The following is an 18,894-nucleotide window of genomic DNA, read 5'->3' as shown; positions in this document are numbered from 1 at the left end:
AAGAGATTCTTGTCTACATTGTTCTTTTAACTAAGTTAGGAGTCAATGGATTATCTGAGATGATCAGGTTGGCTATGAATAGGCTTGCTCATGGATTAAAAGGACCAGGACTATTCAATAATTCATCTTAAAGTGAGGGAACCAAGACGGAAATCCTTGGACGTTTTGTTCGACGAAAGTTCCTTTGGCAGATATGATTCTTTAAATTTTGGTGCTATTTTAAGCATTTCGTAAAATTTGGGTCCTTTCTCTATTTTGTGAAACCTTGGTAGATGATCAGGCAAGTTTGATCTTACGAGAAAGCAGTTCGGGAATGGACACATTCGACTGTAATGGTAGTTGCTACTCTTCTTCTGCAACTCTTTAATGAAAGAAAAGACGTAAATATATATGGTTATTCACATATGCTTGTAAAAATGAGGAATTTATTTTTGTGCACACCTAATTTGCCAAAAAAGTCGCAACTTGTCCTAAGAATAGTCTGACTGCGTTTTATCCCTGCTTTAAAACAACATTTTAGAGGCTTGTCCCAATTAAATAAAAATTGGCATATTTATATTACATCATAAAAGGAAGAAAACAGAAATGTCAGCAGTTTTTCTGTGACATTATCGAAAGCTGGAAATTTGCTTAAAATACCACTATCTTATTTAGCTTAAAAAGTTATTCTGATTTCCAAATTTTGTCGGATTTTACCCGAAAATCGGAAAAAACCTGGTTTTTGGGTAAAATCCGACAAAATTTGGAAATCGGAATAATTATTATACTTAAGGAAACGAAGTGGTGATGTAAGTTTTTCATGCTCTAAGGATAATCCTAAAAAAAGTTATTGGATTTGATAGAGATTTTTAGGGGTAGTTTCGAATAATAGCCAATATCTAAGCCTCCTAGAGGTGTGGGATCAAAACATTTGGCATTTACGTGCCTAATAGATTATTGAATCTCAGTAAGTTTCATAGCCATACAACATGGCATAAGGAAGTTATTAAAGGAAGACAGTCTGAGGCGGGCGGAATCCGCCCCCGCCCTCCTGGGACTGAATAGGTTTCAATGATATAACAAACAAACACACCTTCCTTCTGGCTATTTTTCAACCCGAATTGACTCGAAGCTGCAGCTGCACTTTCCCAGCTCCATTTATGCGCTCCACGTAAATGACGCGTAATATATTTTTGACTAATATTGCAAACTGGACATTCTTAACGATGCTACCAGATTTTCTTTTTTAGGTTGTCCCTTTGGCTTCTGTGGATTGAAGAGAAACTTTTTTCTCACTTTCTATTGCAGCATCAGAAACTTTCGTCGATTCTGTTGCTTCATTTGTCACTTCAAAGTCTATTTGTGACCTTTTGTTTTGAATTTTGGAGTGTAATTCTTTAATAAAATTTTGATGATTTACCATTCCACGTTTGATGTGCTGTTGGAAAGTCTCGTCTTCTTTAAAAGTCATATCGTTATTCTCATCCAAGTGCATAAGATGTGCTTTGAAATGCTCCTCGGTTTTTGCTTTTGTCCATTTCATTACTGTAGAAAACAATTATATAATAGCGTCCGGGAGTAAAACCTTTATGATGTAATCTCTAATGTAACCGTTTTCATAATGTTCTCCAAGACTCTGCCTTATTTGCTTCTCTATCATGGACATGATCTCTTCAGGTACCAATTCCAATAATTTTGTGTCATCAAGATCCTTCCACCATTGGCAAATGCCAAGTGCCTCCAACAGTCTTCATTGCCCTCCATAGTACCTTTGACATAGCCACAACTTATGACAGTTACAATCAATTCTGTGTTAAACATGCTGATTCCTTTAATAGTACAATATTCAGTTACTTCGTGTTCATTCCTTTAATTGACATTTTATTGATCACCCGATCCAAGCTAGCGTAATTAGTTCCATCAGATATATATGCCGTGTGTTGCTCAGTTGATCGATGAATCTCGAGATCTTCGAAATGTACTGCACATATTTCACAATAACCATTTTCCTTTTTAGTCGCGTTTGAATCCAATTGAATTTGCGTATTATCTCTTAATTTGCTTTGGTAAAGGTTTTGGCGGAGATACAAAAGCTGGTCCCTGATCGAGGTAGTTAATAATAGGTAAAGAAAGTTCTTTACACACAACGGGTTTATATTGTTTGTCTTTGTCTTTGAATTTTATGTATCTACCGTCCAGTATTTCAACTTTATTAAACATTCTTTTCAATTGCTTGGCCTCATTCACTATCTTCTTACTTTCCAATACCTCTTTTTTGCGCTTGATTTTGTCACATTAACTAATTGCAAAGTCATCTCTTGCTCGGTAAATTTGTCGTTGCTCTCTCTAAATTTGCTCTTTGACGCTAAAATATTTTTAAAAAGTTCTGTTGCCGTTGATGGGTTCTTTTCCTTTGTTCCATCTTTGCCCATCCCACTCTACGAAAGAGATTACCCGCCTTTTAGACATAATTATTATAATTGAAAAGTTTCTGAGAAAACATGTTGTATTTACACGGCAAAACATGCTTAAACATAAGACAACGCCGCTGACAAAAACTATATAGCACTAGCAGAAAGGTCATGTAATTTACATATATGAAAGCTGATTGGACATTTTATGCATTTATATTAGTAATAAGCCTAAAAATTATAACCAACCTTTTTCTCTATATCCAAATTCCTCTCCGTTGTCTGATTCTTTACGCCCGTTGTATCTTCCATTACTTTCAAACCTATTGTGAAATTAAAAAAGTAGTAAAAATAACCAGTTGTACATAATACAAATTAACCCTTCCCGTCCCGTTCCCGGACTAGTCCGGGATATTGCTACGCTAAAATAATCCCGATCCCGGACCTGTCCGGGATTTTACTAGGACCACTTTGAACGGCCCTCACGGCCGGCCGGTATCTTTAAAACTAACAAGATCGACTTTTTTTAACACTAGAATAATTTATCTCTCATTTGCGCCCGATCTGACAATTTTTTAATTCGGCTACCGTAAGTTATGCAGATTTGCATTTCAAAATTAAAACAAAGATGGCGACTGGATTTAGCGCATGCTGTGGCTCTGGATCTTCGCCTTTTAGCAGCAGTAATGCATCATTTGGCCTCTCTATTAATGAACTAAACCTTGAAGAGGATAGTGATGAGGATGTAGTAGCAAGTGATGATCCAATTGACAGATTATTTGGCCAGAGTGATAGTGAAGACGAAGATTTTTTGGGATTTTCTGATGGTGGGGAAGAATGTGTTGATGAAATTTCAACTGATAATGATGAAGTGGCAGAACCTAGTTCGAAGAAAGCTAGAAAGGAACCAAGCCTTGTTTTATGCTTTATCATAATTATAAAGATTTCATTGGTAAATATATTCAAATGATGTCCGAATAGAAAACTGAGAAACCGATAACGTTTTAGTATATACATTATGATTTATATATCTCAAAATTATGTTTTATATATTTGATAAGAAGTTCCTCTTACATTCCTATTATTTGCTGGTCTAAAGCACTAACTAAGCATAGGTTGTGGTCCAATAAGCACAATCTAAGCATGGCTAATAGATGGATTGCCAACTTTCCTTTTATATACTTACAATTCTTACTGAATTGTCTATTACCGGAGTCGAACCGGGACTTAGATAATGCTTTATGGCCATTTTTAAAAAAAAGGAAATACCACATAGTATATGCTTTAAATTAGTTGTTAAGGTTTATTTTAGACTAATATTATAAAAGTTACGAAAAATGTTTTTTTTTGCTAAAAACGCCTGGGATCAGGGACATAATGTGTTAAAAAATGCCTGGGGCGGGAAGGGTTAAATACCGTAAAGATCCGAATAAGCGCCCAGTATTTATTAAGCGCCCCTCGAATAAGCGCCCAGGTAATTTCCTCAAAGTTCAATAAGCACCCAGCACTTACTAAGCGCCCCCTCGAATAAGTGCCCACCTGATAAAAGCGCCCAGCATTTTTAAGCCCTCCCTCGATTAAGTGCCCATGCAAAATATCCAAAAATTTAATAAGCGCCCAGGGCGCTTGTTCGGATCATTACGGTATTCTGTTGCAATCTTGGGGTCATTCGAGAAAGCTGGAATAAAAGTGTTAAATTGAGAATCTTTGTACTATCTTAGATAGAATAGTGCATATAAGGCAGTTGCAGATGAAACTGATAAATGGAGGATCACTGTAATCTTTCAAAAAATGTATTAATGGTTTAAACAATCACTGTTTTCATGAAACGCCCCTCTCGACTAAACGCCCCCATTTTTTTTATCCTTTTAATTTAAAAGCTGCCTTTAATAGACACCCCGCTGGAATAGCGCACATCCAGCAGGGGCGTTTATTCAAACCAAAAGGAAAACTCTCTTGCCTCTTTATTCGTAATAAGAAATTATCTATGTACACTTTTTTTCTCAACTTTAACTTTGCCGTAGGAAACGATTTTTCCTCTTAGCAAGTTCATTTTTAAAAACTTCAGAAACTAGTTGATACTACTAACTTGTCCAACTTTTATTTTTACAATGGTAACATACATATGTCCAATAAGAATATCTCTTTTGTAAAGGCTTATCAAATATTTGTCGTAATTCCTGGCTTCTTTCCTTTCATCCGTAAAAAAAAAAAAAAATAGTAAGCTTTCACTCATAAAATTAAATAAACGCCCTGGGCGTTTATTCGAAATATTACAATATGGATTATTAAAGACTGTTGAAAACAAGAGGTAAAATAAAAATCACCGTAATTTCCATAAAAATGGTGTATGGATTATCCCAGAGAAATGGGAACAAAAGTGGTAAAAATTGAATCATCGTCGGTTATTCAATGTTTTATCTATACGTAATCCAGCTTTTAGTCCCTGGCGCTTTTTTTTTCTTATTATGGTCCAGAGTGTTTATTATCAGAGAGTGACTTCAATACTAGTATAGTATATGGGAGAAAGACAGTTTTCGTTTTAAAATGCACAATTACCAATACCTTTATCAAGCTGTATCCTAACCAAAATTCTTCTATTTAACTTTAAATCTTGTGTACAAAAAATCGTTTTCCAAATCAGCGATCTAATTCGTTATTTTTACTCTCAAATATAAATCCAAATTAAATCGCATAAAAGTGAAACAATTAAAGAGCACAGTTATACGTCTTCTTCTCTATGCTACATTCATTTGTCGGAACAAACGTGCGAATGGTTAAGGCGAAACGCATAACAGGTGTTATGTTTTGTTAAATCATCATTCTCGGCTTAACGTCCGTTTTCCATGCTAGCATGGGTTGGACGGGGTATATTAATGACCCTCTTCCAATACTTGAAACAAAAAGATGTCACCAGTGTATTCAATTTAAAACTGTAAGATATCTTTATCTTTCATCCCTGTCATTTCGATATAAAGCTACGTTAGCAAAAGGATCTAGGAACGAGTTTGTAATAGCTTAGGATTGAATATTGAAAAATCTGGCAATCTTGCAAGTGAGGTACAGGAATTTATTAGTTGCAGCAAAGTCAATAAAAATATATTGCACTTTTTTTAATTGTAGCTTAAAGATTTCGAGCGTGATTTAGGAATCGCTGACGAGGCCGGCCAGACCTTGCAGACAGGCAGTAGTAATGCGTTTTGTTAATTAGCGTATGTTTGAGAGAGGCGTTTATTTTTAATGCGAGCCTTTTTCATATTCGAAGGATGTTTATTAGTTTCTTAAATTTGTTGTTGCTATTGGTTATTATTAAAACAGATTTTCAGGCTATTTTGCGTAAAAACAAAAATATGTTATTTTGGCTGTCGGAAACTTCTAATATAATGTGAAAATTTGCCCTAAAACTTAGTAATTGATTTTTAGGCAGTTGTATTTTGGACAAATTTCCAGCTTCCGGCTACGTCACAGTAAAAATCCTGACAGAGTAAAATTTGTCGCCCTCTATTTCTTATATGATGTAAAAAAAGTGTACCAAATTTTATTTATTTTGTATAAACCTATCAAAAGTCATGCATAAGGCGGAATCCGCCCCACCTCCCTGTCAAGAAAACTCTCGGATCGAATAGGGTTATTAACACTTGCGCTAAAAATTAAGCAATATTCTACTAATGCTTGACTCTGGTTGCTTATAGATCAGATCCTTAACTCTAATACATCAAGACCCCGTTTATTTGAACAATAGGTCAAAGCGAGTTCAAGTTTACCGTTGTTTAGGAAAGTAAGAAAATTAGTAAAAAAAGAAGAATATATATTATTCCAACTAAAATTAAGGTTAATTACAGAGCACTAATCAGCAGTGTCATTTTCATCCAACTTGAACACATTACTGTAACAATGCAGCACTCCATATATGAATTACGTGTGCTTCTCTGTACTATCGTTAATTTCGTGCTGTCGTAAACAAGCCGCCAAAGTCTGAACCAATGCTAATACAGTGTATCACAATTCTCTCTCAAAAAAAAAATTACATCCTACATGGAGAATCACTGTCATATCTTTGATAAAATATTACAGATATCAGAGGAAAGTATAAACAAAAACTGTAAATAGAGAATCACAGAATCATAGAAGAAATTTGTACACCTGTTGCCTTCATCATATAGATCTTGAAACACTGATAAAAAATTGTATAGGATCATGTACTTTTGACAAACGGTTGCAGAGATATTGAGGTTTAAAGGTTTTTTGATGGCGTCATCAACCCATTCATTCCGAAACAGATTCGGGGACCCAGGTTTGGAAAACTTTCCCAATTTATCCCAGGGTGTCTTTAGTTACCAACGCTGTGAAAAATGACTGACAGCACCCCCAGTTTCCAAGTTATTTGGTCACAAAGTTTTAGTGCATTGTAATGGCTTCATTAATTTAAATTAAGATATTGACGTTAAATTAGTGTTATTGACGTCGCAATGTCTAGCATTTGAGACATGACTTTTTTCGGGGACATTAAAGGAAAATCAACACATCCACTTTGCCTGTTACAGACAGACAGACAGGCACAGGTACAAGCTCAAGCACAGGTACAAGCTCAATTGCAGGCACAGCCACAGACACAGTCCTCGTATTATTATGTGGATGTGCTCTTTTTTAAGAAACCTTTGGTATTAAAATTTCTTATTTTATAGATTTTAGACGTTGGTTGAAATCAGGTATATCTGCGTACTTCAGAAACTTCGGAGTGTTTGATGCCCTTTTTTAGTTTTGTACTCATTTCACAAAAAGAAAAGTGTTTCTTTTTGAAAATCTTGTAATTTAAATATCAGAACATGTTTTAGTTTGTAAATTTACCATGTATATTTTTTTAATAGTATGGTTATATGTTGCTTTTTCTAATCAGCTGTATCAACAAAAATATTCTTCCCATATGGCAGATTTTTAAATGTAAAATACATTTAAGCTCCTTATCAAAAATATATATGTTTTTTTACTTTTGTTTATAATGTTCAGTGGGGATCAACGATCTAAATAATAAAATGCCAAGGTTATAACAATACTTTGCAAAGATTTTACGTGGTTTAATTATGGTTGACATATGCACAGACAAGATGTACAAAGCTTAAACTGTTGTGCATTGATTAAATTTAACGTAAAAGGTATAAAGTTTGCATCTGCTAAAATGAATGTATTGATGTACCTACTGTGAAAGGTAATAGTAATGTATTGGTAATGGTATCTGTATTGGTAATAATGTATTGGTAATTCAGATAAAAATGTATTGGTAATATTGGTAAATAAGAAAAGGTATCAATACTAATATAGGAAGTATCGGTAAAATATACAGTTCAATGCATTGCATCAGTAGTTTTATGGGTAGTATCAGTCATATCTTATTTTTAATGTATGCTTCATTTTTGGATGCTTGACAAATAAACTATAAAAATGCAAATGCAATGAATAACTTTTTGATTGACTTTCTCAAGTGTGTTTCGAGAATTGAATAAATCAGCTAGATAACAGGAAATAATTATTCTACAAAGGAAATGTTAAAATTGCGAATCTAATTTTCTCTTATAAAATAATATATTATTTTATAGTAAAGGAAGTAAAAATTAACTTGACATTGGTTCGGTACTCCGAGTTTCGTGTTATACACTCATCAGCCAAATTATACAAGTGAAAAAAGTAAGCAAGAAAATTCGTATCTATTTATTTGACAAGATAAATTCCTAAGAGACATCATTAAATGCGTGGTGTTATAAACATGTGAATAGATAATTGGCTAAGTAATTATCAGTCCTTAGATTTATAATTAGCCAAAAGAAACTTATTTGTGTGACGACATTTAGCAATGAGTTCACTGCGTTTGTTTAAAAGCTCACTTTTGTCTTTGTAAAAGAGGATTTCAAATTTTTCTTGAAGACAAAGAGGACAATTTCGTGAATTGTTAGTGTAGCTTTGTACTTGCTTGATGGTCGACCATTTGAGCGTCGGGGTGACATTGCTTTTCTCTTTCAAGTCCCAAACGTATGATGAAAGTGACGTGCTGTTCTTGTACTTTTTGTTGCTAAAAGACTGTTTGTGGCCATTGAATCTTGTCTTAAACGATTTCTCAGTCAGACCAATGTAGAACTGCACGACAGTTTTGTATATTATTTTATATATTATAATATTCTCTTTTTTAGGGCATCCGATCACACGTGCATGCCTTTTCACGTGTAAAATCATTTTGCACTGCCTGGCTAGCTGTGTAGTATTTTAAGTGAATACTCATAGAGAGTGACAACAGTTTTATGCTAAGAAAATAAGTAGGGTTGATGTCAATAACATTCTTGAAATTAGCAAAGATATTGCATTTCACTGCAATATCTTTGCAATATATTGCATTTCTTTGCAAATCTTTGCAATATATTGCACTTCATAACCTTGAGGCCAAATAACTTGGTAACGGGTGGAAATAACTGGCATCAACCCCAGCCTAGGTAACTAGAGGCCATCCTTGACCAAAATTGGACCAATTTCTAAAAGCTAAATCAACACATCCATTTCTGGACCAAAAATCCTTTAAACCCTATGTATCATTACTGCTTATCAATAATACATGTTCCAACACATTGTTTTGAGAGAGATTAAAGTGCTGATGACATCTTCACAAATCCTTTACACTGCCATATTTTATTGGGATATCTTGATAGAACCACATCATCTTATATATTATTTTGATCAGCCCTTCAAGCTGCACACAAAAGAAACAGGATAGCAAGTGAAATTTTTTGTATAAATGGGTCAAAAATGATGTTGTCAAAATATATCACTGTAACTTTTTTAACTCCTCAATCCATGGGCTATTTATTCGTTTACTTAGTTACTGATTGGATTAAGCATGCATTGCATGCCTTCGGAGACTGTTTAATTCCTTTGTTTACATAATATGCTTCTGTTAAAACTATTTTTTTGGCAACAAAAGAAAATTTTTTTTTCGTTACTTGTTTATTTTTTTTTTGTTCCTTGTTTTTTTTTTTTTTTTTTTTTTTTTATAAGTAGTAGTTTAAGTTTTATCTTTTGTTAAAGTATCAATTCTGTAGTTTAATGTTCTATTTTTACTAATCATTTCAGAGCATCAACTTAGTCAGCTGGAAAAGCAACTCATTTCTGCGAATTCAAAATTAAATAAGTATGAAAAAAGCCTTCTCACCACCAGAACAAAGTTGGAGCGTCTTGAGGAATCTCAAGAGGAAACTGAGAAGAAGTATGAAGAAACGTTAAACAATAAACAGAAGATTGAAAGACACAATGTGGGTGCCCCAAAAGAAATATTGAAATTGTTTTGAAGTATTGAGTCATATTTTAAATATAGGAAATCAATGTTCTGAAATAAGAATAGAAATAGTGTGCAGCTTCATTTACCTACTTTCACTATTTTTAGAAGCAAAAATGTTCTAAAATTCATGAGCGATTTAGTTTTACTTAATATTTTACACACATAAACAGATTGCTCAATATTCTGCACTACCTCCTCCAAAATTGTTAAAAATTTCTGATTTTTAGTACAAAATTGAAAACATCATTACTTTGCTCAATGTTTTTGAAGCTATGTCAATTTTTCCATTAGAAAAATCAAACCACCTTTTTATTCAGATTTGGTTTCTTAAATTTAAAAAAACAATGACATGGTTCGAATTAAACATTGAAAGTCATATGCAACAATTAAGATAATGTTGAACAAAATACGACGTTGTTTAAGCTCCATACGATTGTGTTTTGATGATTTTAGAACAAAATACGATGTTGTTTAATCATTGTACAATAGAGTTTAGATTGTTTTAGAACAAAATATGGCGTTGTTAAGCTCCATATGATCGTGTTTTAATGATCATGGCATTGTAAGCTCCTTACGATCACCTTTTCAAGGTTTTAAAACAAAATCCAGCATTTTTAGGCTCCATACGATCTCTTTTTGATTGGTTTAGGGGCCATATCCTTTGGACGTCCCTGTAAGAGGGTGTTCACAGGTTTTAAGACAATTTGTAATGGTCGGGGAGGGGGTCACCCCAAGCCAAAAAACGTCATATATTTGTGTTTATAAAATAATGGTATATTGAACACACATTACATGATTTACAGTGCACAGATAAAAGATTGGATTGAAAATCATTTTTAAAATGTGCATTATCAGAAGCTTAAGCATTTCCTCTATTTTTGAAATGGAAAAAGGTGTGGTAGGAGATTATGAAAATCTGACATCCCCAACAAGGACAAAATCAGGTAAGTGGGGTAAGAAAAACTGTTAATAAGGGGACATTTTAAATAATCCATCATCCATTACAACAAAATACGAGGTTGTTTAAGCTCCATACGAGCACATTTTGATGGTTGTAGAACAAATAACGGCATTATTTAAGCTCCATAGGGTTGCGTTTACTTTTTTCTAAATTGATGAGAACACGTCATTTGGAAGCTTTAATATAGTCGTACGTTCATTTAAATGATGAGAAATCGTATTTTTCGCAGCTTCAAAAACGCTCTTATAAATATAAAAATAACCCTATTTTGTGATAAAAATAGAGCAATCAAAACTACTGTTTCTAATCGGTTCCTGAGGTACATTTTCAAGTTGGACTTACGCAATGCATGAGAAATTCCCAATGTACCCAATTTTTGTTAAAACTTTGTGTGAGTCTATATCACTTTTCAAATATTTGATTTCTTGCCGCTTCAACCGCCATGCCGAATTTCTTTGATCAAATTTTCAAAATAGATCTAGTCTGTTGTGGCACGTGACCCTGTTACATATTATCTCAGGTCTGCATCAATTGTTACTGACTGTTATTGCCAAACAGGTGCCTTCTCACCACAAAGTGAAACAAAAGTTCTCTTCGAACGATTATTTTTTAAAACAAAAATAATTTTGCATCAATGTTGTCACTAGCTAAGCAATCAATTAAAAGGATTTTTTAAAGACATTGCACATTTGTGTATGATTTTTATTTCAAAAGGATTTATTTCAGAAGACAAGTTGTAGAATATATTGAAGGTAGATGTTGGCCTTGGCTACATAAAATTGCTCAAATAAGTATGAGAAAAGCAAATCAATATTTTATCATTAATATAAAGTCTCATATGCCTTAAGAATCTAATCAAAATGGCCTAAAACTGAGGTGGACCCAATATGAACACTAGTTGGTAGCCGTATAGAAAATCCACAAGATTTTTGCTGTTATCGTTACTCGCACTTACCATCTAGGCCCTTTTGTTTTTGTGTAGCCTTATGAATGATATACCACGCGCCTCGTCACTAGTGTGGATGTGAGCACAGGTGTGCAAAAATTGTACAAGAACACTGAAAGGCTGAATTTGGTTTCAGAACATCTAATCTGTCTCATGTTCAGTTATATAACTTTCATGGGTACACACTCTTCTCACAATACTTAAGGAATGAAACTTTGAAGGAATATATGCGGGAATAAACTTTTGCAACTGAGTAACTTAGGTCTGTTTTGCAGAAGAAACTTTCTTGAAAAATGAAGTTAAATTACCACATAAATTTTGTTTCGATGAAGGTGAGATTGAAAAATTGTCTTCGTCTTTTGTTTGTTGTAGTATCAGTGTATTACACCAGCCAAGCATAAAAGTGGCAGCATGAATTGCTGGAAGCTCTCGTCATGGAAGTACAGCGGAGTTGAGAAGCAATAGGCCGGGGGGTCAATCTTGGGATACTCTAAATACGAAACTGGTGCCCTCACATTTGTATCTAAACATTGTTAAGTTGGTGTTTGCACTACATATTGGAAAAATATCATAGAAAAGGAACTTTAATCAGGCAGTAATTTCTGTCTCTTACTGTATAGTGGGATGTATTGATTGAATTAGTGTTCTTCAAAATGCTTCAAACTTGTTTCAGCAGTTCTTTTCTATTGATTTTTCTTAATCTGTATATATATCAGCTACTTTTTTATCCCTGGACAACTTGGGAGACCACGTCTGCAAGAACTGCTAGGTTTGCTAAGAACTAGGTTGATCAGGATAAAGATTTCTATCATGCTTATATGAGCAATCATACCCAGGCCTCTATGGTAGGTTATAGATCAGCAAGTCACGGAAGATCACAACCTGTTTTTCCAAATAAATCCTTTCCAATTTAAATCAAAAAAATCATACACACACTTGTTGCTAATATATTAAATTTGCTCAGTTAATGTTATTATTTTTCTTGAAACAAAAATCATTTGTAATCATAAGTTTATTGCAAGGGCATATTAATTGCTTTTGGTTAATGAAAGTCATAAATTTGAGGGGAGTCATAAATCTTACATAATAGGGTCACATGCCACAAAAAAAGACAGAAGCTAGTTTTATATTTTTGAAGTGGCAGTTAATAAATATTTAAAAAGCAGTATCTTGAGTTACAGGAACTTTTAACAAAAAGGAGATATGCCATTGGGATTTTCTCATGTAAATCTTTTGGTCGAACTTGTAAAAGTACCTCGTTTTGTTTCAATAATCCAACGAGTTTTGCTTTTATTTTGAATTTTCAGTTCAGTGATTTCGAAACTTGTTCCATTTTTTTGATTTGACTACATCTTGACTTCGAAATGGAATTTTATATTGCAAAGACAAGGACCGTACAATGCTTAAAATCGTTGTACTTCCTAAAGCAATCAAAACTGCTAGTTTTAACTACAGTAAAAAAGTATAGAAAACAGTTAGTATGAATTAAAGATTAAATACCAGAACACAAACTTGCTGTCTTGTAACAAAACAAAACCAAATCAAATATTAACAAACAAAACAGAGTAAATGCGAAACCACTTCAATGTAATCATTGTTTTTTGAAATTGAATTAAGCAAATTAATGATATTTTGGATTTTCTAATAAGAATCTTACCTTTCAACGATTTTTGGGGATGTAGTGCATGCTAGCCTGCAAAATGTTTCTGTTTCTAAGGAGCTGTTCATATGGTAGCTCGCTACTATCAAGAAGCACATACTAAAATATAAATGTGTTCATATGACAACAGAGCCAGCTTGCCTTGCCGAGATCTCACTTGTTTTTACGGAGATCTCGATTAGACGGGATGAAAATTTTCCATATGAACGGTCCGGCCCGCTTAACCGGGCCAGCTCGCCTCATATAAACAGCCCCTAAAGACCAACCTGTGACAATTACCAATCAGTTGTATAAAAATGTTGCTTAACCCATTTTCTAGACGTAAAGTTGTTTTTGACAGCAGGTTTAAAGCAATACACAAATATTTTACAAATTTGATTTTTAATTTCTTTGTTACTTTTTTCTGCTTTTGTTATTTTAGGAGCAACTGAAGCAGAAATCTATCCTGTTGGAACAAGAGAAATGTGAACTTGCAGAGGTTATGGAAAAGAAAAACAAAGAAATTGATCGACTAAATGAGGAGTGGAACGAAATGTCAACAAAACTTGCAGATGCTAATACAGTTCGTTACCAGTTGCAGTACAAGCTTGATGAAATCAAAAACTCTGATGTTCGTAAGGAATTTAAGGAGAAGAGGCTCGAACAGGAGAAAAGCATGCTTCTCCAACAAATAGAGCAAATGACTTCGGACTTAAAAACAAAATCAGCTCAAGTAGTTGACTTGAATAAGGACAAGAGTGCAAAATTACTTGGTTTGGAATCAAAATGTGAGACCTTGCAGCAGGAAAATGCTCAGTTTAAGGCTGGTTTAGAAGCATCCAAGAAAACATGCTTAGAGCAGGAGAGGAAAATTGAAATGCTTTTAGCTAAATTAAAGAGGATAGCAGAAGAACATATTGAAGTTGAGAGCAACATGCAACAGGAATTGACTGCTCAAAATAAGCTTGTACAGCTGTATAAGGTTTGTTTACTATTTTAAACCTATCTGGTACAGCTGAAGTCCTTTATTTGATCATTAGTTTTTCCTGATTTTTCCACAATGTCAGGGAACAATAAATAGACCCATCAATGTGATAACGTCAGTTTTTTTAGGAAAAATCTTAACTTAAAAATGGCAGATTTATGTGCAAAATGAGCAAAAGCAGTCCCAAAATATGATTTTTAAGAGATTTCCCCGGATTGGATCATTAGTTTATTCTGATTTTTTGCACAAAGATAAAGAACAATTGACCCTAAATGCGACGTGTCAGTTTTTTGAGAATTTTTTCTCCAGTCTAATCACAGGTTTGTGAGCAAAGTGAGTCAAAAAATATTTGTGTTTTCTAATGTTTTAAATCAAGGTAGGCCTATTAAAGTTTTGTTTGTTTCACATTTCACCGTCGATATACTTCTGCGTTGTTATTAGGATGTCTTGATGGACTAGCTTGTCTGCTAGCCTGCTCTAGTAGAACAGCACTATTTACCTTGTGATCCCTATTTTAAGTAGTTGCTCATAAGTGCAGTTGTTTTGTAGAGCTCTTTCCCTTAACTTGACATTTAAAGTTTGTAGCAAAATAGCATCAATTGTAGCCTGCTGCCAGTCATAATCAGTATACAAGATAGTTGTGCAGCGTTGGATATTTTCTGAGACCATTGTTTGAACAATTTCCTACCTTGGAGAATGTTGGATCAAATCATATTTTTCGTTGTACGGCCTTGTTCGTTCTGAAAGTGTTGCAATTATTTTTGAAACAGCATTATCGTAAGAATCAGTTTAGACTACTTTTTCCTTTCAAGAGTAAAAGGGCTTTTTTTCTGTATCAGTAGGAGTATACACAGTTCCATCTCATCTTTAAACTAATTGGAAAAGTAATGCAATTTCCTCAACAGATGTGATGCTCTCCAGGAAAATCGACCTACTTCTCTTTTCATATTAAAAAATACGAAATACGGAAATTTCATATTAAAAAATACAGATTTTGTATTTTAAAATTACACAATTCTATTTTTAAAAATACAAAATTCGTATTATATACAGCAACTTTAAAGCTTCGCAGGGACGTTTTTTTTCGTCATTTTATTGATATCTGACATCTTTATAGCTTCGGAGACGATCCCTAACCAGACATTACTTTTTTATGTCTTTGTATTTTAAATCTACAGCGTATTTTTAGAAATACGCATATTTTTTAATGCTAATTTTGTATTTACGGAATTCTATTGTTTTAAAAATATAAATTAAAAATAGAAGCTGTCGATTTTGGTAGAGAGCATCACATATTCTTTAAGTCCTTTTTATAGTACCACCAGTGTCTGCATCTACGGATTAAAACATTCGAACTGACACCATTGAATTCCTTTTTAGTGCAGTTTTAAAATTCAGCTTTGAGTGGTAAAGAAGTTGGCACTATGGGTGCAATGCATTAATTGATTATTTTGTGGCAAGTAAAAATACTTGAATTCTTGTTAGTTCGCTAAATTAGTACCCTAAAAAATATGCTACAAAAACAGTTTGTTACTGCAGGTATCAGGTCTAGGTGTTATTATGTATATCACAACCAGTGGCCAGGACTTATTATTAATTGCTATTTAAAATATTGAAAAATGTTAAATTAGATTTGGGTGATAATATTCTTTTGTTTTCTTTTTTATCTCAGCCACTTTAAAGCAACAGATGACCAGTCAATATAGATATAAAAAAATATAGCCTATATCAATGAGGGATTATTTACAAAATTTGTATATAAAAAAATTGTATATGCTATATGAATTTTATTTTAAAGTATAAAAATTAAATTCGTATAAGAATTTTTGAATTTCGTATTAAATTTTTCTGACTATAAATTAAATTTGTATGACTCTTAAATTAAATTCGTATGACTCTTAAATTAAATTCGCATGACTCTTAAATTAAACTCGTACAAGTTTTTTAAAAAATTGTATTGATATTTTAAAATTTATATGAAAATAAATTGTATAAAGTATATGGGAATTGACTCAAGAGGTTTTATATTATTTTTTGTATGGTTATAAACTTTTTAAAAAAAGGGCACAAATTGAACAGAAAAACGGAGTTGTTTAGCTTATTACGATTGCGTTTTGATAATTTTAGAACTAAATACAGTGTTTTCTAAGCTTTTCAATCGCATTTTAATGATTTTGAACAAAATACCACATTGTGTAAGCTGTATATGATAATGATTTGATGATTTTAGAATATGGCGTTTTTTAAATTTATATGATTGTGTTTTAGTGTTTGTCAAAAAACTGGTATGACAAGTCGTATGGGCTAATTAATTTATAATTTGTATGTTTTGTGAAAAATTTGTATTGAAATCGTATGAAATTGGTATGCGCTTTTAAGGCGTCAGTATACCAAAAAGGTGTGATATTTTAAAATGCTTTATATTCACCAAAACTTTGTTTTGTTACATTAATGTATATATTTTTGGAAAGACGAACAAGAAATGACCCCTCTCATACAAATGAGATCTCTTTTACAAATCTACTAGATTCTTGTGTGCGGCGTTTGCTTTTTTGTGATCCTAAAACATTGATCAAAAAACGATTTTTAAATTTTTTCTTAACATTTTTTTACTTTTAGGGATATTTAATATTAAATTTTTTTGTCCACAATTTTTAACCTATGATCTTCGGAAAACTCATTATAACTCACCTTCTGCTTAAACTCATGAAATCATTAGATCAAACATTTTTCTCCACACTTAGCATGCTCGCCACCCTAGAGCATTTATAGTTTTGAAAAAGAGATTCAAAATGTAAGAAGTACTCTCTTAAAAAATAAATACTGAAAAAATTTTCTAACAGAATTCTTATACTTTTGCACAAATAATTGGTCACTATGGCAGCAACCATTAGCTAACAGGTTTTTTTCATATCTTCTTATGCTGCATGTGTTTGTTTACATAATTCAGTAGTAAGAATTGACACGAATTGAAGAAGATTATGTGCAAACAAATATTTGATCTTTATCACATATCAAAAAAGTAATTTTTTTATTTTTGGAAAATAATGTAAGTTAAATACATTTTTTAAAAAGATTTTTCATATGTTTTTTATCTAATTAGTAAAAAAATTAAATTGTATAACTAATTTACGTTATACGAATTGCATCCATTTTTATACGAATTATATGCTATTAAATTTGTATATGTCCATATAAATGACCATAAAATTTTTTTAGATGACCCCTAAGGCAAATCCCCCCTTGTTGCTGCAATTTTACAGCCTGTGTTTACCTCTGTGACAGTGTGCAGGAACCAATCACATATGTCTTGTTGACAGGCCTTCCATTGTGCGTCACATACAATGATATAAATAAGTCAACAAAATGTAAATTGCATATTCACACACCATGGGCCCATCAACTTATTACATCATGCAACTGCATGCCAAACCAATTGTAATGACATGTGGTTTATATCGCCCTGCAGGAGGATTATGGCGTGCGAAACTTGGCACGCCAGGTCAAATACTGCTGTTTAAGCCTGAGTGATGTTTAAATTCATTCATTAAGATATGACTTTCCTCTTTTAACTTTGTTTCAGGAAGATCGAGACCATGTGAAAGCAAAGCTTGATGAGGTTACAACAGCAATTTCTGAATTACAAGCACTGCTGAAGCAATCTACTGAAGGTAAATTCCTTTTACTTATACAACCAGTCTTTGATAATAGTTTATTTATCCTCAAATACTCATGTAGCCACAACGATTGACCATTATGCATTGGAGTTTATTAATAAAAAAATATAAAAATTGTAGATATCAGATATTGTCATGTCTAAAAATGACCGACAAAAATTGTTGATAAAGATATGACATCAGCCCTCTAAATTAACCTGTCGTTTTCTTTTGCTGTTGATGAGCCGTCGTATATTCTACTATTGTTGCAGTCCAATTTCATAAGATTTTAGGTAGAAATAATTCCGTGCATGCGATCTTAAAAAAATAAATTCTCAAAAAGCAAAACTAAGAACTAAATTCCTTTACCCCTGCACACAGCACAAGGCTATTGTTTCGGCATGGGAAATAAACAAAGAACAAGTTCCATCAAAGTTCACGGCCAGAATTTAATTCATTTACGAAAAATTGTAAGTGAAGTTGTTAATTAAACTTTGTAACTATTTTTGGAACAAACAATTTAAAATGTAAATCAAGTTACAGACAGTTGAACACAACTCATGACAATATTTAACATTACAACGGCAAGGATCGATCATGAAATTCATTACTAAAAAATAATATTTGGTTACTATAAAAGAGTTTTTTATTTATTTTAGTTTAAAGACAACTATAAAAAGATAAAATTTTGTAGTAAGTTTTTATATAAAGCTTGAGTTATAAAGTCACAAAAACACTACTGAACAGAACATATAAATATTGCTGTATTTCCTTTACCAATATTTATAATAATTAGTGCAGCGCTAAAAATTTGACCCTCTTTCGGGCTAGTCTTTTTAGACTCCCGTCAATTACGTTAAGCAAGTCTGCTGAGTCTGAAAAGAAGCGTAAAAATAAGTTATGTGAGTCTATTTTTTTATTGTTATTACTCTATGCTCAAAAACAATTGTCATAAAAAACACACACTTAAAATTTAATCTGAGCAAAGTTTATTAATTA

At 32.8% G+C, this 18,894-nt stretch overlaps 1 protein-coding gene across 4 annotated transcripts in view; it reads left to right on the top strand.

Annotated features, from left to right (window-relative positions):
* LOC130613860 (nucleoprotein TPR-like) overlaps positions 1–18,894 on the top strand; it is a 113,160-nt gene that overhangs the window by 7,759 nt on the left and 86,507 nt on the right. For all 4 annotated transcript variants that reach the window (XR_008975754.1, XM_057435217.1, XM_057435216.1 and 1 more), the window contains exons 2-4: positions 9,504–9,682; positions 13,697–14,236; positions 17,823–17,910. Coding sequence is in view for 3 of the 4 variants with exons in the window: in XM_057435217.1 (XP_057291200.1) it covers positions 9,504–9,682; positions 13,697–14,236; positions 17,823–17,910 (807 nt within the window). In the remaining variant the exon portion in view is untranslated. The remainder of the gene's footprint in view (positions 1–9,503; positions 9,683–13,696; positions 14,237–17,822; positions 17,911–18,894) is intronic.

Source organism: Hydractinia symbiolongicarpus, chromosome 11 (genome assembly GCF_029227915.1).
Source record: "Hydractinia symbiolongicarpus strain clone_291-10 chromosome 11, HSymV2.1, whole genome shotgun sequence".
NCBI classification, from domain to species: Eukaryota; Metazoa; Cnidaria; class Hydrozoa; order Anthoathecata; family Hydractiniidae; genus Hydractinia; species Hydractinia symbiolongicarpus.
Note: the sequence above shows the minus strand (reverse complement) of the source record. Positions and strands in the feature narration are given on the sequence as shown.